The following is a 22864-nucleotide window of genomic DNA, read 5'->3' as shown; positions in this document are numbered from 1 at the left end:
AATAAGGAAAGAAAAAAATTATATGTATTTGAAGACTTTCCAAAGTTGCTAGTAGGGTAGCTTTCAGCTTAGTTGAAAGAGCCTCAGTTCAGTTCAGTCGCTCAGTCGTGTCTGACTCTTTGCGACCCCATGAATCGCAGCACGCCAGGCTTCCCTGTCCATCACCAACTCCCGGAGTTCACTCAGACTCACGTCCATCAAGTCAGTGATGCCATCCAGCCATCTCATCCTCTGTCGTCCCCTTCTCCTCCTGCCCCCAATCCCTCCCAGCATCAGAGTCTTTTCCAATGAGTCAACTCTTCACATGAGGTGGCCAAAGTACTGAAAGAGCCTAACTTGCCCTAATTGTCTACCATCAGCAATATTTTGTTGGCAAAATAGGCTATTTGGCTTATTCAACTCTCTGAGTATAATGCTGAGAGAGAAGAAAATTTGGTCATTTGTAATACGCAAATATTGGCCTACTCAGTCATCAGACTGACTTTGTTCTACAGTTTTTTAACAAATATAATCACCTCTCCTTCAAACACTTCCCCTGCTAGCTTACTAGAGGAAATGGACAGTCACAATTACTATGGTGCGATTAATCACAAAATTATTTAACACTTACAGACAAAATTCACATCAAAATCACTCCTGACAGAACAGTTTTTCCAGAAAGAGAATTCTAATTACCCCTGGCACACCCAAGAGACCAGTATCACTGTCAAGAGGGAAGCCAAAATGTGCTTTAAAAAAAAAGGAAAAAGAACTTATATACCAGAGTAGAATAACTATATATTACACATCTATATAATGCCTTTAGAACTCTTTCCAGGGGCCTGCTAGAGTCATTTCGTATTGAAAACAAGGGGCCCGAAGCAGTAGCAAAGTCTGGTAGCCAGAACTTCCTTGATCCCTTCCTGTTATGTCTGGCTACGTACTGTGCTCCATCTGCAGTCATGTTTTACACTGCCCATGTCATGTAACTCTAATGCAGAAATAATGGAGACTAACTCTTATGGGACAACATAAAACCTCATTTGCTTCTCTTTTTCCACATGTAAAAGCAGGACTGCTTATCTGCAATACAGTCTGAACAGATCAGGTCAATAAAATGGAACAGTCTTTGAAATGTGAAGCTTTGTGTATAAGTAAGATCTAAGTGGCAACATATTATTTTTTTGCATACTAGGTGAAGCTGAATATTTCAACTCTACTCCTGAAGCTTAATTAAAATTTTTAAATATAGCATAAGAGATTATTCAAACTGCCTTTAGCTTTGCACTGAAATACTAAAATTTCCATATATTGTGATTTTTTTCTCATAGTTTGATCTGAATAAAGGGAATAAATTACTTTCAATAATAACCTTTACAGATTTTTTTTAACTCAAAACAAATAATTTAAATAATAATACAGAATTTTCTAAAAGTTATTGCAAAATCTTATCAGTTACATGCAATCTTGCAAAGTAAAATGTAAATATTCATTATTAATATTTTTAATAACCCAAACTCTAATTTGACAAGTACACTTTATGTAAGCTAAAAGCTTATTTCTGTTAAAATATTTCTCATATAAATATATTTTCATCTTCCAGACACTATGCAATTCAGGTTGTTGGTACCACCACAACTACATGAGTAATTAAGGCCATGGCACCCCACTCCAGTACTCCTGCCTGGAAAGTCCCATGGACAGAGGAGCCTAGTAGGCTGCAGTCCATGGGGTCACGAAGGTCGGACACGACTGTGCGACTTCACTTTCACTTTTCACTTTCATGCATTGGATAAGGAAATGGCACCCCACTCCAGTATTCTTGCCTGGAGAATCCCATGGACAGAGGAGCCTGCTGGGCTACTGTCTATGGGGTCACACAGAGTCGGACACGACTGAAGCGACTTAGCAGCAGCAGCAGCAGCAAGGCCATTAAGTATTTTATTTATCTAATATTACCAATTAATATTATCAAATATTAATCTTAAAATGACTAATAAACTAAGACATACCATCCCATTAAGTCTGTGTCTAGAAAGAAAAATAATCAAAGTAGAAGATACTTTTAGAGTGCCTCCCATATAATCAGAATACTGCACAATTCAGGGACTTGAACCCTGCTCTCAAAGAGCTCAGAAATCTACTAGGGAGACCTAAGGAACAAAGAAATTCATATTATGATAAGTATTATAGCAAAGTCATAAACAAAGGATTTGGAGAAGACAAAAAGTGACAACACTGACCCAGGCAAGTTCAAGGGGTCAGATTCTTGATAATATTTCCCTACAAATTCTAAACAAAACAAGGAATAGGCCCACAGACTGAGTACACATGGCATTCTGATCAGAGAAAGAGGTGAATCTTTGGGGGTATACAGAATCAGACAATTTAGAATTCAGAATTGTTTTCCTTACTCTTTTTAAGTAAACTAAGATAACAGAGCATACAGGCAAATCAGGAGTAACTTACAGACATAAGTAGTCAATGACAGCTTAGGTTTTGTTCAAAAAGTCATGAAGTTTCATTGTTTCTCATGACTCTGAAACAACTAATAATGAATGACAAGTATCTATTACGGAAATATCTATTGTCTTCTCCATAGCCAAATTAAGGCACTGAATCACCCTAAAGAGGTTGCTAGAGTCAAAACAGCAGTCCATAAAAAGAATTCATTCAAAGGATAATACCACAATTCAATTACTAATCAAATTTCACTTCTGAAATTCATTTTGTTCTAAATTATCTTTTCACTTACCATCAGGATTTCGCTCTATCCATCAGAGGCAATGCAAAAAGGGAGAGGGGAGAAAGAATACAACAAATTATGTCATAAAATTACAGCACAAATTTAATGCTCATCTGCTTAAAATATAAATTAAAACTTTAAAGATTCATACAAATGACATAAATGGCCCTCCAATAAATATAAGCCAATTCACAGTTGAAGAATATAATATGAATAGCTGGAATCTAATAATATATTTGTTCTTCCACTCTCACAAGTCCATGAGAGGGTGTTATTCTAGTATAAATGTGGCAAAAAGAGGTAAAGATATATGATCTAACCAAAAACAAACCATATTCAATATGTAAATAACATCAAGAGCATTACATGAATTTTGGGGGAAGAAAATAAGCTAAAGGCAAATACATATAATTAATATTTCCAGTTAGCCTTGCTTATATTATAACTTTAATTAGTAGATATTATTATGGAACAATGTCTTTTTTTCCAGCTTGTCTTGGTATTCTTCTACTTTTATAGACTTGTTTTTACTTTAATTTCTAATTAGCTTTCAGCCAATTATTATCTATGCTCTTTGTTTTAGTAATAGTTTATAATCTTTCAAATTCCATCTATACAAAAGCATAATAGCTAAAAATGGTATGTGCAACCATAAGCTCACCAAATGATTTAATAACTTTATAGCGTAGTTTTAAGCTTTTGTCTACTTGTTAGGTATTCCATTTATTTATTTTAAATTTATTTTCAACTACTTTTCCTCAAAGATAAATGAAATAATTAGTTGAATTAAGGCATCAACAATTTCTACAACTATATTTTCAAGGAGTAACAAAGATAAAAAGTATAATAAGCTTTACAGTATTATAAAGATAATAAGTATAATGAGATGTCCAATTAATGATAAATTATCTAGAGATTTTAGCCAACATGTCCTATTTTTTATTTCACAACTCACTGAACATTTCAATGTTCTTTTCAGAAATATCCAACTAAAATGTCCATCATTTCTTGATTCCTTACCGAAGTCTTGTATTTCTTTCTGAAGCCAGCTTTCTCAAAGCTGCTTAAACATAAAATATTTACACTACCTCATATTTTGAAAATATAGGTAAAAGGTTAAAGTGGTCACTTTTGGCTAAAAATGATTTTTTATAATTTAAAAATTATTTACAAAGATGAAACAGATTTTGAAAACATGTACTAAAGTTATTAAAAAAAAAAACACCTCCAAGTATAGAGTTGTCAATGCAAAAACCAGAAAATTCACTGAGACAAAATAAGAACTACAATTTTAAAAACATTGCCAAGGTGCCTCATTAGCACAGTAGGTAGGGTGACAATTACATAAAAATATTGCTAAGTAACCAAAGTGGATATCAATAGAAAAAATATGAATATGGCATCTCTAAGGCTTTTTAAACTAAGACAACTGTACAGAAATGCTTAAAAGCACAAATGCAACATTGCTGAATGTTATACTACATTTAAACTTTTTTAAAAAAGCAATGACTATAATTTATCAACCAACTAATTGTCAAACTGTTACTATGAAAAATTCACTATACAAAAACACAAATAAACTGTAAAATTGAATCCAACTTGAAATTTACAACAACTGGATCTCTACTGGTCTAAAGAGAACTTTTTTATCTATTAGTTTCTTGAAATAATACAGATCCTGTTCTTAAGTATTTTAACATGTAAGATACTAAAGAGTTTTATTTAATCACTAAAGCAGTGTCTGAAACTCTAAAGACTGCCTTAATATTAGAGTAACCTATATGGTGATTTTTACTAATTCAGACTAGGCTTTTCTGTTTAGCTCAAATATGTGAAGTCTGACTAGATAAATTCTTCTAGTGAGAATAAAAAACAATATTCACTATTAACTGAAAGATATAATCAAACATTACATATAGAAATCAGCTGAATAGACTTATCACTAATTATTCATAACACATGAAAGTAACTTGGACAGATATTTTTTATTTAACACTATGTAAATATTTTTTCTTTTAATAATATTTACAATGTGTTTTCCCACCTTAAACACTTAAACATTTAACCCACAACTCCAATAATTTAAAAAAAGTGATTATTAGGCTTATAAATATGTGAACTATATGTTTACCTGTTGGTCTGGAATAAGAAACAACAGCATTTCCTTCCAATTCAGGTGGTGAATAACTTCCTTTGAGATAAACAGAAAAGCCTACAGTTCTAGTCATCTCTGGTGCTATAAGTAATGTAAAAATAATATGTTACATAATTTTAGGCAATTATTATTAACAACAACTGAAATTAGATATACACTGCATGCCAGCTACTGTCTTAAGCATTTTACATAACACTTACATAGATTAATTCATTTAATCCTCACAACAACCCTACATGGTGGTCACTATTATTATCCCCATTTTTGGTGCATGAGGAAAATGGTGACAGAGACTAAAAAGCTTGCCCAAGGTCATATAGTTAAGACAGAGGTAGGAATTGACTCCAGAACAAGGGCATCCACCATTCCACACCACTGCCTCTCTTTACTCAGACAAACAGGCAGGATGAACAAAAAAAAAGGTACACAAAGGGAAAGAGAATTTGGGAGTGGGAAATAGTGCTTTATCATGGCTAGAACACAGACTGCAGGAGAAAATGAAAGGGGGAACTGGATATGCATGTAACTAAAACCGTAGCAACTTAGCAGATTGTACATAGCCTTCCATATTCATGTACTTGACCTCCAACACGTATTAGAGAGCTATAAAAAGTTTTCAACTGGAAAACATTAATTATCCAGAATGTTTTAGAAAGACAACTTGGAAGTACTGTGAAAATTTTGCAGATAAAGATGCCACCTACAAGTTTACCTCAACCACTAACCACTCATTCACTGATTCAATGAGTACTTATTGAGTTTCCACTATCTGCCAAGCACTCAGGTAAAGGTTAGTTATATAAAGAAAAAAAAAAAGATGGTCTTGATTTTTATGGGTAAAGCATAGGGTTCCCATCTAAACAGTGGCATAAAGAAAAACAGAAAAAGAGTTGAAAGACAATTCAGAAGTCATTTTATCAGAACTAATGACAACTTGGATGTAAGTGGTAAGACAGACTCTATACAAATAAATCTTACAGAGTTGTCATTTATTACTGTCTACTATTTTAAGCATTATTACAAATATCATACACAGATTCATTTTCTAATTAAATCTAATCAATTTTCTGATTAAATTCAAATTAAAATAGTTCTGCAAGACAGATACCATTATCCCCTTTCTGAAGATTAAAAAAAAAAAAAAAAACTGAGGTTCCATCTAATTACCAAAGCAGTTTGCCCACGGTTACACTGAGTGTTAGAAAGTGAAAGTGAAAGTCACTCAGTCGTGTCCGACTGTTCACGACCCTATGGACTATATAGTCCATGGAATTCTCTAGACCAGAATATTGGAGTGGGTAGCCTTTCCCTTCTCCAGGGGATCTTCTGCATCCAGGGATCAAACCCAGGTCTCCCACATTGCAGACAGGATTCTTTACCAGCTGAGCAACAAGGGAAGCCCTTGAATGTCAGAGCCAAAATTCAAATTCAGGCCACACTCCAAAGCCAATAAATATTCTTTCTAGTGACTCAACAAATAGCTCACTAGAGAAGCACCATTAAAAAATTCTTCCAAAATATAGTAATTAAGTACAATTGCAGGTCCATTTAGTTAAGAAAATTGCTTGAAAATCTGTAATTACTATGGTTCAACAGCCATTCATTGAATGTCCATGACTGATGTTTAGAGAGGAAATATAAGCAAAACAACACATTGATTTCAGGAAAATACCTGATATATTCAGATAAGAAATATAGCCATGAAATACATCTACTAATAAAGAAATTAATTTAAAAAACCTCACACCATGATAGACTTTCAGCCAAAAGAAAACACTTACCCATAAATTCAAAGGTGAACTGATCACCAGTTAGTACTAAAGGTGGTTGCACATAGATTGATAATTTGATCTTCTGCAATGCCACTCGATTCTTCAGTGTGACCTGAGAAAACAAAAATTGCTATTAACAGAAAATTACATTTTTTCCAAATTGATAGAATACTACAACTACTTTAAAAATAACAAATAATTAGAGAAATGCCATCTAAGAAAAAAATGAGCTATCACAAAACATAATGTGTAACGTAAGTAGTAGATTAAAAAGTTCTACCCAGTTAGAAACTGGGCAAAGGAATCGAACAGACTTTTTCTCAAGAAGATATACAAATAGCCAACAAGCATATGAAAGAATGCTCAAAATCGCTGTATGAAATACAAAGTAAAACCACACTGGAATACTACTGTACATCCACTAAAATGCTATAATCAAAAAGGTAAAAACAGGTGTTACCAAGAATGTGGAGAAACAAGAACCTGCATAAATTGCTGATGGAAATGTAGAATGGTATAGCTAATCAAGAAAAAAGTCTGATAGTTTCTTTTAAAATTAAACATAAATTTATCACTTAACCTCATAATTCCTTATTAAGAGAAATAAAACAAATGTCCACCCAAAATCTTGTACACATGTATTCGCAGTATTATTCACAACAACCAAAATTAGAAACAACCCAAGTGTCCATAAACTGATGAAGTGACAAACAAAATATGGAATATCCATGCAATGAAATATTATTCAGTAATAAAACTAATACAGTACTGATACATGCTACAACATGGGTATATTACATTATTAATATGTTAAATGAAAGAAGCCAGTCACAAAAAGACCACATTATTATTTGATGCAATTTATACGAAATATCCAGAGAGGGCAAATCTACAGAGACAGAAAACAGATTAGCAGTTCCTTGGGGATGGTAGTAGGATTGAAGGTGGGGGTGTGGAGAGAAAAGAAAGCAACAGCTAAGGAATACGGGGTTTTTACTGGGGGGGACAAAAATGTTCAAAAATTAAATTGTGGTGATGATTCTGTGCATGCATGCATGCTAAGTCACTTCAGTCGTGTATGACTCGTTGTGACCCTATGGACCTATAATTGCATAGCATGTGAATTATAACTGAATAAAACTATTAAAAATGTTCTATCAATAGCAGACCCAAAAAATCTTCCCTCATATCTGGTGAATAATTACATCATAAAATATTGTATGTGTTAATTCTTCTTTACAGATGTGGCATCATGAATTATTAATTTTATCTAGTATCAGTGTATCACCTTTTTCAGAAGTTAATTGCTCTCTAAAGATTTCCTTACTAGGTAGCTATTTACTAGTTTAAATACATATGTAGTTTAAATACTACATTTTCTTCGATGGCTTAGCAGCAAAAATAGCTGACATAACTACTCTAGAAAACATTAAAGAATGACAATATTGACTAATTGACTACATTTCTAAGCTGGCTGTATTTCCAAACTGGTGCTCTTGGTTGATGATGCTAAGAAAACCCTCCCATTCCAATTACAATTAATAGATAAGAATTCTGGGGTAATAGACTGCCTCAGAAATAGGGTGAGTATGGGTTGAGAAGGCCAGAACTTCTCTCACTCCTCCTTAAGAGAAACATTAGCAGAATTCATCAGGACCAAAGATCTTTGCTGGGCCACAGTGCTAACGGAATCAAAGAAAAAGCTTAAAGATCTGGCTTCCATTGGGAACATTCTGTCTTTGGATTTGTATCCTAAAAATCCCAGCCTCTTTGAATCATCTCCTTTGGATAAGTTTATCCACATGGTAAGCCAGATTTATTACAGTCACTAGCCAGGTAGCGTTGCTAGACCAATTAAGTCACAATCTCAGGGGGCAGACCTGGGCATTGGTATTTTTCTTAACAGTTCCCCAGGTAAGACCTATGTACAACCAGAATTGAGAAGCTCTCTCCTACACGGCTTTTTTGCCTTGGAACAATTCAGTCTTGCCTCTATAGTATACAAGACAGATTCATTTCACTACTAATTAGCATAATGCAAGGGCATGGCTTCCCTGGTGGCTCAGTGATAAAGATTTGCCTACCAATCCAGGCGACCTGGGTTCGATCACTAGCTTGGAAGGATCCCCTGGAGAAGAAAATGGCAACCCACTCCAGTATTCTTGCCTGGGAAATCCCATGGACAGAGGATCCTGGCAGGCACAGTCCAGGGGGTCACAAAACAGCTAGACATGATTTAGTGACTGGGCACAAACAAGGGCATACTTAATTTTTAAGAAAAGACATTTTAAATTTTCTCTTAGGTAAAAGGCATGTATCAACTATACCTTAATTATATACATATACACACACACATATATATACAAATTGCAGATACAAAAATAATATACAAGTATAACTGGCCTACAAACACTATACATATACAATTAGATTCAAGTAAATGTATTAATTTTATCTGATGTGTATATTCTGTACCATTTAAAAATAAACATAAAATTTTTGACTTGCAAAGTAAAAGTTTTAAAGGACAATAATTGATGAAAATAAATACAATAAATACACCAAATGAATGATGAACCCTCAGATTTTCACTTTATGAGCCCTGAGTATGGGGGGAAATCTGCGTAACAGTATACAGTAACAGCGTAGATCACAAGTCCCTTGAAAGTCTATGATCCAACAGATTAGGTTAGTACCTCTAATTCCCATGAAGTTATGAAATGGTCAAAGAGACCGGAAAATTTGACTGAGAAAGGAGAGTTCGGTCCACACATTTTGCCCATTTCTGGTCAGTCCCCGAAGGAGACGTTGGGTGCCTCTTGGCATTGCCAGGTCGGTATAAACACCCGACAGGTTTCTGTCATAAGCTGTATATGAGGTCACCCTGGAACCGCAGAGCAGGGCTCCACACTTGGTCCGCACAGGGCATGTCATTCATTCACACAAGCACACTATAGAGTTAGTAAAGTACAGCAGAAAACATGTTTACTAGGAGAACAAATTTATTATAAAATTCATAATACCTTTTTAGTAAAACCCTAATGGTAATTACAGGAAGAACTATGCAAGTACTGCAGACAACATTCTTTCTAATGGCTATTCCTTTAAATAAATAGAATATAATTTAAATATTTTATTAATAATAATCCTTCCCTGGTGGCTCAGATAGTAAACAATCTGACTGCAATGCAGGAGACCCAGGTACCATCCCTGCGTCAGAAAGATCCCTTGGAGAAGGGAATGGCTACCCACTCCAGTATTCTTGCCTAGAGAACTCCATGGACAGAGGAGCCTGGAAGGCTACAGTTAATGGTGTCGCAAAAAGGCTACAGTCTAAGGTATCATGACTGAGCAACTAAAACCTACATACTGGGCTGTCAGTTCAGTTCCGTCACTCAGTCGTGTTTGACTCTGCGACCCCATGGACTGCAGCACGCCAGGCCCCCCTGTCTATCACCAACTCCTAGAGTTTACTCAAACTCTTGTCCATTGAGTCAATGATGCCATCCAACCATCTCATCCTCTGTCGTCCCCTTCTCCTCCCACCTTCAATCTTTTCCAGCATCAGGGTCTTTTCAAATGAGTCAGTTCTTCGCATCAGGTGGCCAAATACTGGAGTTTCATTCAGCTTCAGCATCAGACCTTCCAGTGAATATTCAGGACTGATTTCCTTTAAGATGGACTTTAAGATGGTTGTATCTCTTTGCAGTACAAGGGACTCTCAAGAGTCTTCTCCAACACCACAGTTCAAAAGCATCAGTTCTTCGGTGCTCAGCTTTCTTTATGGTCCAACTCTCACGTCCATACATGACTACTGGAAAAACCATAGCTTTGACTAGACGGACCTTTGTTGGCAAAGTAATGTCTCTGCTTTTTAATAAGCTGTCTAGGTTGGTCATAGCTTTTCTTCCAAAAAGCAAGTGTCTTTTAATTTCATGGCTGCAGTCACCAACTGCAGTGATTTTGGAGCCCCCAAAAATAAAGTCTGACATTGTTTCCACTATTTCCTCATCTATTTGCCCTGAAGTGATGGGAACAGGTGCCATGATCTTAGTTTTCTGAATGTTGAGCTTTAAGCCAACTTTTTCATTCTCCTCTTTCACTTTCATCAAGAGGCTCTTTAGCTCTTCTTCACTTTGTGCCATAAGGGTGGTGTCATCTGCATATCTGAAGTTATTGATATTTCTCCTGGCAATCTTGATTCCAGATTGTGCTTCATCCAGCCCAGTGTTTCTCATGATGTACTCTGCATCTAAGTTAAATAAGTAGGGTGACAATATACAGCCTCAACGTACTCCTTTTCCTATTTGGAACCAGTCTGTTGTTCCATATCCAGTTCTAACTGTTGCTTCTTGACCTGCATACAGATTTCTCAGGAGGCAGGTCAGGTGGTCTGGTATTCCTATCTCTAAGAATTTTCCACTGTTTGTTGTGATCCCCTTAGGCAAAGGCTTTCGCATAGTCAATAAAGCAGATGTTTTTCTAGAACTCTCTTGCTTTTCTAATGATCCAACGGATGTTGGCAATTTGATCTCTGGTTCCTCTGCCTTTTCTAAATCCAGCTTGAACATCTAGAAATTCACGGTTCATGTACCGTTGAAGCCTGGCTTGGAGAATTTTGAGCATTACTTTGCTAGAATGTGAGATTATTGCAATTGTGCAGTAGTTTCAGCATTCTTTGGCATTCCCTTTCTTTGGGATTGGAATGAAAACTGAACTTTTCTAGTCCTGTGGCCACTGCTGAGTTTTCCAAATTTGCTGGCATATTGAGTGCAGCACTTTCATAGCATCATCTTTTACGATTTGAAATAGCTCACTGGAATTCCATTACCTCCACTAGCTTCGTTCTTAGTGATGCTTCCTAAGGCCCACTTGACTTTGCATTCCAGGATGTCTGGCTCTAGGTGACTGATCACACCATCGTGATTATCTGGGTCATGAAGATCTTTTTTTGTATACTTCTTTTGTGTATTCTTGCCACCTCTTCTTAGTATCTTCTGCTTCTGTTAGGTCCATACCATTTCTGTCCTTTATTGAGCCCATCTTTGCATGAAAAGTTCCCTTGGTATCTCTAATTATCTTGAAGAGAGCTCTAGTCTTTCCCATTCTATGGCTTTCCTCTATTTCTTTGCAATGATCACTAAGGAAGGCTTTCTTATCTCTCCTTGCTATTCTTTGGAACTGTGCAATCATATGGGGGTATATCTTTCCTTTTCTCCTTTACCTTTTGCTTCTCTTCTTTTCACAGCTGTTTGTAAGGCCTCCTCAGACAACCATTTTGCCATATTTGTCTGTACATATATCTTAAATAAAATTAATGATAATAACCATTAGCAGCTTTCTATATGCATGGAAACATTCTAATAAATTATTTGTGTGTATTATCTCATTTACCCATTAAAACATTGGAAACAGGTACTATCTATCACTATATCCCATTTTACATAAGAGAAAGATGTGGCTTAGAGAAGCTAGATAATTTGACCATGGCAACTCTGATTATAAGTGGAAGAACACCATTTAACTTCTGTCTGTCAGAGTCCAGAGCCCATGCTCTTAATTAGCTGTGGTTAAGAATCAAAATAACTGCAAATGAAAAAGTTCCCCATTTTACATTTTAAAAATAGAGGTTCAGAGAAACTCAAAAACACGTCTAAGACCATCGAGCCAGTATATACAAGTTAGCAGAAAAGAATGACCAAGAATGACCAAGAAGGTCTCACGAGAGCTTAGTTTTAAAAATGAAAATGAAAAATCCTTAAAGTAGTAATAAGCCACTTTTAAAGCAGCAGACATTCTGACTCTGCTAGGCATAACAATGCATACTTAGACAACAATCATACAATTTACATTGTTACAAGTGTTTGCATTTAGTTTAGATGGAAGATGGATGGTGATAACTCTTATACACAAATTTATTGAATCCCAACAATGGACTAGGCACTTTCAAATATGAATCAAGATGATGTGTGACAAAAATAACCACAGTAACAAAGAAGAGTTGTGTTTGAGCCAAAATAAAAAAAGTTAAAGACTTGGCTAGATCATAAACCTCACATTTTAAGAGAAAAATAATTATAGAATATTAAGGGGAAAATATGAAACATGAATATGAACGTTTTCCATGCTATTTTCCATTTCTAACAAAATAAAATATGATCCTTAGGAAATATAATACCAAATTTCTATCCTAGATATATAAACATGACTCCAAAGGCCAGGTATTAACAACCACTCTGCCTTGGTTGCCTGGAACAGATGGTCACGCATCATGCACACATACTCAAGGTAGCCACATCTTCATTCACTTGGAACAGATGGAAAAATTTTCTCAATTAACAGGATTTATTATGACGGAAACTTGTATGGTTATATATTTTGGCTGCTGTTGTTATTTAAGGCTATAAGGAGAGATTTATAACAGAAATTTGTATAGGAACTGTCAGGCAGAAACAGGAAGTCACGGTGTCCGCCGTGAAAGTCAAGCTGATTTTGTGTAACTCTAGAGTATCGCATTCTTTCTTATTCTTTTATCATGGCAGTAAGGAAGAGAGTGTAACTTAGTCATTCTCAAATGCAGTTAAATTCCCATAATGAAGGAGAAATTTCCAGTAGTGTCACACCATCATTTGAAGGTAGCTGTTATACAGGAAAGCCTAAGAACTGCATGGGAGGGAAAGATGTATTTATTTATAGCAATTATAGTAGGTGGGGGGAAAATTACCATGAGCAATGTTATCTGGTTTAGGTACAAGATTTCTTTTTGAAATTTACAACATGCTCCTGAATTATTATATGTATGTGTCAGAATAATATCAGTAGATAGATATAAAAGGGATTTCCCTACACAAAAGTCTACAGATCATTCCTGGAACACTGCAGGATTGTTGTTTTTTATCTTAAATATTTGATTTCTTGCCACCAAAGCTTTTCCAGACTCAGAAGTATTAATGAGATAGAGCCTTTGATTGGATAGGGGGAAGGGAGACTGGGAAAAGACCACCCTTGTTTCCAGTGGCAAGAATCCAAAAAAATTAGCTTAGGAAACAGTTATAAGATTGGGCTCCCTTCAGCTTCTACCAAAGATCCCCACACTTGGGCCACCCGCTGGGTCCAGTGTAAGCGAACACAATTGGTAAAGCCTGGTGCCCTGTCAAGCTCCTCCAAGGACAGCAACCCATAATCTAAGAAAATATAAAGTCCCGTCCAAGTTTTGACTTAGCGAGTCGCCAAGATCCACAACTTTCCCTGGCTCCAACGTCTGGGCAGTGATAAATATTTTCAGCTTAATAATGTGCTGACTGATTACCACACTTTAATCTAAATGCCTTAAGAGGGTTCTACATTTGAGTCCTAGTTCTAAAATTCTACAATGGCAGGACTAAAAACCTTAACCAAAACCACATCGTTCACATTGTATTTTGGGGGCACTATCAATTTGTCACTACTCTACTCTGTGGCTTCTTCGTTTAGTATTTTCCTACTATAAATACATCCATTTAAAGCTAATATTATGGCAGAGAGATGGCTGGGAATTCTTTTCAAACACACACATAGAAGAAAGATATTATTAATATTCATATGATTCCCCTATATATATATAATACTGAAATGAACTGCTCAGTCTACTATGAATGTGATGACACAATTCCTTTAGTATATTTAAATATTGTTTCTAAAAAATAACCCCAAATCATACTACACATTTAAGGTAGGAATAAGTCATAACAATTTTTTATTATATACATACTGCTATAAATACTAGTTTTATATTTGTAGGAAATGATAAAGGTTATCTATTTACTTCCCAAAGCTAAGGAAAACTTAAAAATATCAAGTGTTTGGGTTTTCCTTTTTTTTACTTTTTTAACCAAGAAATCTTTTTTTTTAATTTAATAAATTTAATGTGATTTTTTTTTTAATTTTTTAAGGAAACTCCAAATGATCTCCATACTGGTTGGATCGATTTATATTCCCACCAACAAAATTTAAGGGCTCCCTTCTCACCACATCCTCATCCTCCTGTTGTCTCTTGTCTTCTTGATGATAGCCATTCTAAGTTGTGAAGTGACATCTCTTGTGATTTTGATGTGCATTTCCCTGATAATCAGTGATGCTAAGCATCTTTTCATGTGTCTCTGTTGGCCATTTTGATGTCCTCTTTGGAAAAATGTGCATTAGCTCTTCTGCCCACCAGTGTTTCTTTTGTATTTCCATATGCTACTTCTAGGGTGACAACAGTGACGGATGTGATGAAATGCATGACACTGCTCGCACATTAGAGCCTAGAATTATGGCACAAACCTTCACTGTGACTGAAGGGACAAGGTCAGCTCCCACTTCAACATCAGTAGCTTGCTGCAAACACAGAATTGAAAATTAAAGGGAGGAAAGGATTGCTTAAGTACTATACATCAGTAAGTAAACACAGTGGGTTTGATATATACTTCCCACCACCAAAAAAAAAAGGCAAAAAGGATTTATCACTCTGATGACAGACTAAAAGAATCACTGTGGCTTTTTTGGATGGCTTCATTTGGAAAGTCATGAACTAATATTAAAAAACACACCCATCAAAAAAGGGAAGAAAAGTTCACATACTTTATTATCAAACTACTGCCAAATTTCCTTAAAAATGGAAACTAATCCTATTAATTCATTCTTTATATTATATAAAACAAGACCTCTATATATTTTCTATATAAACAGTGTGCCATTCTTTTAGGTCCTTGAGTTTTTAACTTGCCAAAGGGATGCTTTATTCTAATTAATAATATGTATCTAAAGCATGTAATTAATGATATAAAGATTGAGTGGCCTTACATCTAGAAAATAAAACAAAAGTAGCAGTTTTTTTGTTTTTTTTTTTACTAGTACATATCATAAATTCTTTCACTCCTTGAGAATCAGCCTGGGTTACCTGGTCCTCTCTCTTAAAGAATTCAGAATATAATAGAGCAAATATTTCCTTAGAATTTATAACTATTTTTTAGAGCAGTAGATTGAGAGGAAAATACGGTCACTATATGACAGAATAAGATCAAAGGGTAACATATTTTCTAATAATACCCACATGGATTCCTAAGGGAACAGTTATGATCATAAAGTCTCTGTCCAACCAATGAATAAATCCATTGTACTTTAAATTAGCCTACTTGGTATTATTTTACTGAGAAAAATTAAGCCTCTTCTTAGCAGTGGGGATCGGTATGATGTCATGCTCATCAGCATAATTAAGAGTAAGGATATTCATATCCTATATATGATTCTATAGGAAACTGTATATGAACTCTGATTCAACTTCTCAATCAAGAAGAGAGGATAGCGATATTTGTCTCTTCTATAAAAGACACGAGTCTAGCACAAATTACATTATGTTTTGGATGTGTGCTTTCACAGTAATGACTGAAAATAAAATATTAAGCCAGGGTTTTTGCTCTAGTATTACCTAAAATCCAGGAAATGTTTTACATTTAGCTGTCGGCAAATCTAGAAAAGAAACCAATATCTCCCGTTTCTTGCTCTTTTCCATCCATGCCTAAACACCTTGATATTTCAAGGACAAAAGTCCTTTGGAAACATGAAATTATAGCCAGAGAGAAATAGCTATATGAAGACAATATGGCACCAAAGCCGCATAAATCATTGGACTGATGTTTTCCAATGAAATGAATATGATACTCTCAAGAATCCTTTCCTTTCTTAAAAAGGAAAAAATTGTGAGATGGGGGAAATGGAGCTGGAAAGAGATACCTAATTAGGAGGAAAAAGCACTTCAGGTTACCAGTAGGGAAATACATATTAAAATACAGTGCTATTACATAAAGCCTTTACTCACAAAGATCAAAAGTTGCTAAAGAACAGAAAGGGAATTCCTCATTTCAAATAGCCTATGTCTAAGAGAAAAACCTAGAAAAAAATTATATAAGTTGCCCAAAGGAAAAAAAAGAATCATTTCCAAGGCAAGAAAATGTGTGTACATTTGTCAGCTAACTAAGCAGAAATGTTCCACTCAGACTACACCCTTCAGGTAGAGTGAGAAATGGTGTGCTGAATATCCAATGTTTAGAACAGTACCTCTACTATGTGACTCAACTGGGTGAATGTTTCTTTCATATATAGTCCTACTTTTTTTTTTTTTTAAGAATATCCAACTTACTATACTAAGGCAATGTTAATGCAATTTTTATCACAACTTGGGTTGGCTGTTTGTACTAAGATTATTCTTCAAAAAGCCATGGAATTACTTACTATATTGTGTTCTGATGCCTAAACATCAGTCATTTCCTAAGCAAAGTTATATGACATAGACCTCATATACTGTAAAACGAGTGAATCTGATCACTTGCCTAAATTGATCGACTTTGGTACAGACATAGATAAACTAGAGAGATTTTGGCCCGACTTCAGGCAGTGAGAGAAAACCAACCATAATCTAATAAGTACTTAAAGAAGACTAAACAAAGAGTTAGAGTAATGTAAACCAAGGACAGTCCCCCTTTCTGGTTTTTCAGCTTTGTTATTCTCTGATGCTTTTGAACTGTGGTGTTGGAGAAGACTCTTGAGAGTCCCTTGGACTGCAAGGAGATCCAACCAGTCCATCCTAAAGGAGATCAGTCCTAGGTGTTCACTGGAAGAACTGATGCTAAAGCTGAAACTCCAATACTTTGGCCACCTCATACGAAGAGTTGACTCATTGGAAAAGCCTCTGATGCTGGAAGGGATTGGGGACAGGAGGAGAAGGGGACGACAGAGGATGAGATGGCTGGATGGCATCACCGACTCGATGGACATGAGTTTGAGCAAACTCCAGGAGTTGGTGATGGACAGGGAGGCCTGGCAAGCTGTGATTCATGGGGTGGCAAAGAGTCGGACATGACTGAGTGACTGAACTGATTCATTTATAGAGCAAATATATATTGAACACCCATTATGTGACTGGCATTAAGGAAATGGCAGTCAATTTTCCTAGGTGGTGCAGTCGTAAAGAATCTGCCTGCCAATGCAGGAGAAACAAGAGATATTGGTTTGAACCCTGGTTAGGAAAATCCCCTGGAGAAGGAAATGGCAACCCACTCCAGTATTCTTGCCTGGAAAATTCCATGGACAGAGGTGCCTAGCAGTCTACAGTCCATAGGGTTACAAAGAGTCAGACTCAGCAATTGAGCACACATGAGACAACTGGAACAGTGATGGCTGTGGTAGGGCTGATGATCATGATTATTATAATGATTTGTTAGTTAATTATTATAATTCAACGAAGTGGATTCTACTACTATTCCCATTTTACAGATAAGAAAATTGAGACAAAAAATTAAATACCTTGCTCTGGGTCACACAAATAGAAATGAGAGAAAAAATAATTCCTGGCCCAACTCTTTATTCTTAAACTACTCTCCCACCACAGCCACTATAATAAAGACTATAAATTATCAAACTCTGAGTCATGCCTCTCATAAACATTATCTCATTGAACATTCAACGAAAATGTAGCGGGCTCAGTATTATTCATCTGGAGTAGGATTATCTCAATACTCCAGTACTGAAAAAGTTTGAAAAAAAAAGTAATGGTGAGAACCTCTTTGACAAACCCCCTTCCTTTCCCCTTTTTTAAGATAGAAATCTGCCTAAGAAACTTGTTATCACACTGAGATGCTAGAAATGTTTTTTTCTAGAAAGTAACAAGGCCTAAAACTTGCTATCTTCCCTGAAGTTTCTATCTGGAGGCTCAGATTTTAAACCAATACAATCTGATTCCAATATATCAGAGTCCACCACTATCACAAACCCTCTTAAAGTCTGTAAATATACCTACAGATACTGAATCAAAGTTAGGAGAAACCATTGCAGAGACTTTCAGGTCATCTTCTCTCTCAGTCAGGGGCCAAACATCTGTAATTTTAAGAGAGAAAAAAAAAGATATTTAATCAAAAAGTAAAAATTGGTATATAAAGTTGTTTTAAGATTTATCTATACCTTATATCAAAAGACAATCCCATAAATGTATTCACAAGTTGAAAAAAAATGATGCAATACAGAATGAAAAGCTTTCCCCTCTACGTTACTGTAAAGAAAAACTATCTTTTTTCCCAAAGATATGAGCTAAGATGTTACCCAGCATCCCCTGATGCTGGAAGGGATTGGGGGCAGGAGGAGAAGGGGACGACAGAGGATGAGATGGCTGGATGGCATCACCGACTCGATGGACATGAGTTTGAGTGAACTCCGGGAGTTGGTGATGGACAGGGAGGCCTGGCATGCTGTGATTCATGGGGTCACAAAGAGTCTGACTGACCTATGTTAGGAATTTCAATTCCCTCTCCTTAGCTACTGTTAGAAGCCCAAAAGAGTATAACCCATGAGGGTAAATTGGCTATAACTGCCGAGAGAAATATCAACAACCTCAGATAGGCAGATGATACCTCCCTAATGGCAGAATGCGAAGAGGAACTAAAGAGCCTCTTGATGAAGGTGAAAGAGGAAGAGTGGAAAAACTGGCTTAAAACTCAACATTCAAAAAATTAAGATCGTGACATCTTAAGATCGTTTGCCATCACTTTGTGAGGAAATGGCAACCCACTCCAGTATTCTTGCCTGGAGAATTCCATGGACAGAGGAGCCTGGCAGGCTACAGTCTATGCAGTCGCAAAGAGTCGGACCCAACTAAGCAACTAACACGCACACACACATACATGGCAAACAGATGATGAAACAATGGAAACAAGGGCAGATTTTATTTTCTTGGGCTCCAAAATCACTGTGGATAGTGACCACAGCCATGAAATTAAAAGATGCTTGTTCCTTGGAAGAAAAGCTATGACAAACCTAGACAGCATATTAAAAAGCAGAGACATCACTTTGCCAACAAAGGTCCATAAACTCAAAGTTACGGTTTTTCCAATAGTCATATATGGATGTGACAGTTGGACCATGTTTTTGAATTATGGTGCTGGAGAAGACTCTTGAGGGTCCCTTGGACAGAAAGGAGATCAAACCAGTCAATCCTAAAGGAAATCAACCCTGAATATTCATTGGAAGGACTGACGTCAAAACTGAAGCTCCAATACTTTGGCCACTGGATACAAAGAGACGACTCATTGGAAAAGACCCTGATGCTGGGAAAGAATGAAGGCAGGAGGAAAAGTGGGTGAATGAGATGGTTGGATGGCACCATCAACTCAATGAACATGAGTTTCAGCAAACTCTGCAAGATAGTGAAGGACAGGGAAGTCTGGCATGCTGCAGTCTGTGGGGTTGCAAAGAGTTGGACACAATTTAGCAACTAAACAACAACAACAGCAACAAATCAAAATGTAAAACTCACATACCCTGTGACCTAACAATTCTACTTTCAAACATTTACCCAATACTCATGTCCAAGGGGTTTCTCTGTTGCTGATAATTATCAAAAACAAAACAGCCTAAATCTTAGTTATAGTTCTATTAATAGGGAAATAGTTAACTAAGTTATGGTATTATCAATACTGTGCAATGGTCCAAAACCCAAAACTGTTAAGTAAGAGTGCTATCCATCTTTATATACCGACAAGGAAAGAACTCCAAGATATGCTATTGATCTAAAAAAGCAAGATGTAGTACAGTGTCTCTAATACACACATATTTGTGTAAAAACAATTATATAAACAGAAAACTTTCTTACAGAATACACAAAACTATCAATAAAGGTTACATTGAAACACTCTAGTAGAAGTAAGACCTGGGTTTTATGCTTTCAGTACTGTTTGAATTGTTTTTACCATGTTCATTTTATTTTCAACTTAAAATTTCACAATTTCAAAAACATTTATAGTACATAATGAGATATTATTAACAAGCCATAGAGACCCTAAGTAAACAAGAAACATAAATAATACATATGCACAAACATACGTGTATATATACATACATAGGGCTTCCCTGGTGGCTTAGCTGGTAAAGAGTCCACCTGGAATGCGGGAGACCTGAGTTTGATCCCTGGGTTGGGAAGATCTCCCGGAGAAGGGAACAGCTGCCCACTCCAGTATTTTAGTATCCTGGGCTTGAAGAATGCCATGGACTGTGTAGTCCATGGGGTCCCAGCGTCAGACACAACTGAGTGACTTTCACTTAATACATAATAATAGTGTGCAGATTATTGGCTGCCCCCCTAACGTCCATTCTTCCCTTCTCCTCCTCCTTTGTGGTAGACCCCTAGTTCTGCTGATTCACTTCCATCTAATTCACTTCCATCGAATTCCCCTAATTCACTTCCATCTTAATCACTGGATTGGTCAAATCCAAGCATGGTGATTTCATTCCCCTGACCTTTTGTTATTTCAGGCCTGAGCATGGAACCTAATCCTGGCAGATGTGAGGTGAGAACTGGTGGGAGTTGGGGTGCTGGTATGTGGTTCTGGGAAAGTTATTCCTCCCTAATAAATGGGGAGACTTCGGAGAAATATGTCTCCTTCCCTGGAAATCATATTTGTACCTGTTGCCTGAAACTGCTGAAATAACCCTGTGACCCTGAGAGGGAACATCCCCCAAACCCTGACTGAAAATATAGAAAGCATTTGGATGATGTCACATGAATCCGCTGTCTCACAAAGAGAAGAACTGCCTACAACCGCCACCAGAAATTCTCACCAAAATGGCAAGATTTGGAATAGGAATTTCCACAACTTAGAGCACAAAAGGTTGCTCATTGCCCACCCAGTAATGAATCTTTGGTTCTTCTTTACTAAAAAAAGAGTCCAATTTTATCCTAAGCTTGGAGCCTAATCCTCCGCTCAACCAAATTGTTCAACCAAAACGCTAAATTTCCCAGCTTGGAGTGGCCAGTGAGATATAAGCAGAAGTTGTTCAGGGTGTGGCTTCCAGGAAAGATCCTTAGTGGGCTGACTCAGCTGCAGATGTGAGGCAAGAGTTCCAGAAGCCATCCTGAACCAACAGAAGACCCGGGTGAGAAGGACTCAAAAGTCCCTCACGGCAGTGGAACTGCCAAGCCAACCCTGGACTGCTCATTACTGGACTTCTTTTCCATGAGAAAGAAGTAAACCTCTGCCTTGTTTAAGCCACTTTATTTGAGTATTCTGTTATAGACAGCCAGACCTAAGTCTGAACAGCACAATTTCCAACAAGGTTACCAAGCACGAATGTTTCTACCATTCAATGGTAGAAGCAACTTAAGTTATCCTAGACATACTTCAAATAGGTGCAGACTTTCAGTTATATGCCTATATCTCACTGCTCTCTTTTCCTTCCTGAAGACATGCTGTGTGGGAGTCTATGTCAATACTGTACTCATTCCTTCATACTTATCCCAAAGAAAGAACATATCAACTATCTAAATAAATCATAAGGAAACTCTATTTTTGAAAGTGTCTACTAACAGATGTTGTTGACTACTGGTAACAGAAATGCAATGCAGGATTCTAACTAATGAGTTGAATATGAAAAGCTTCAAAATCCATGAGCCATACAGAAATTATTACTATTGATATTATTTCATGCTTATAACATACACTCCTCATATAACTTACACACATAAAATCAGCTTCAAAAACACTTTTATTATGGTAGATAATATACACCATGTGTACAACAAAAGGTATTCTTTAAATTGGCTTTATATTTTGCTGCAATTCTTGCTTTGAAGAAAAAAAAAAACAACTTTAAGTGCTGAACATAACCCACAAGACTGAAAAGAACATTTTTTTTGCAAGTTAAAGTCACTCTACTATAATGAGGTCATCAAAAAGTTCAGAGTTTTAACTTCTCATAATCTGCTATAGTGAAATGATTTGGTGCTTTTATATAATTATAGGTATTTTAATGAACAAATATACCACAATTTTATAAGTGCAAAAAACAGTAAATTCTTTCCATATTCTAGAAATAAACTATGTTAAAAGTCTCTCCTTTTTTTTTTTTTAAAGAGTCTCTATTTCATTTTTATGAATAAAATCAAATGATGGTGGCAAAGAAGGGGCAGAGAACTTCAAATATTAACTTTGAGGTTATGTAAATAACAAACTTTGCACTCAAGTCTGTGGGTTCATTCCTAGCTTAATTAGCAGTTATTTCAATATACAAAGAAGAATGAGGGTAATGACAAGTAAAATAGCCTATCCCTGGGTGAAAAGACTGGAGTACTCAAGGGCATCATTTTGGCCACCAAAAAGTAACTAAGCTAGAAGGGACTTTTCTCAGAAATGTTTTACATAATCAAGT

At 36.1% G+C, this 22864-nt stretch overlaps 1 protein-coding gene across 16 annotated transcripts in view; it reads right to left on the bottom strand.

Moving 5' to 3' along the window:
- BBS9 (Bardet-Biedl syndrome 9) overlaps window positions 1–22864 on the bottom strand; it is a 481107-nt gene that overhangs the window by 260769 nt on the left and 197474 nt on the right. For 15 of the 16 annotated variants that reach the window (XM_086396500.1, XM_086396502.1, XM_086396516.1 and 12 more), the window contains 5 exons: window positions 18468–18544; window positions 14957–15010; window positions 6662–6764; window positions 4857–4961; window positions 2735–2749 (listed from right to left, as the gene is read on the bottom strand). In XM_086396500.1, the coding sequence (XP_086252626.1) occupies window positions 2735–2749; window positions 4857–4961; window positions 6662–6764; window positions 14957–15010; window positions 18468–18544 (354 nt within the window). The remainder of the gene's footprint in view (window positions 1–2734; window positions 2750–4856; window positions 4962–6661; window positions 6765–14956; window positions 15011–18467; window positions 18545–22864) is intronic. The other variant, XM_086396501.1, reaches the window with a different exon arrangement.

Source organism: Bos grunniens, chromosome 4 (genome assembly GCF_055505025.1).
Source record: "Bos grunniens cultivar Pamir isolate PY7600 chromosome 4, Bosgru_T2T1.0, whole genome shotgun sequence".
Taxonomy (NCBI): domain Eukaryota; kingdom Metazoa; phylum Chordata; class Mammalia; order Artiodactyla; family Bovidae; genus Bos; species Bos grunniens.
This window is presented reverse-complemented; position numbering and strand designations above follow the sequence as displayed.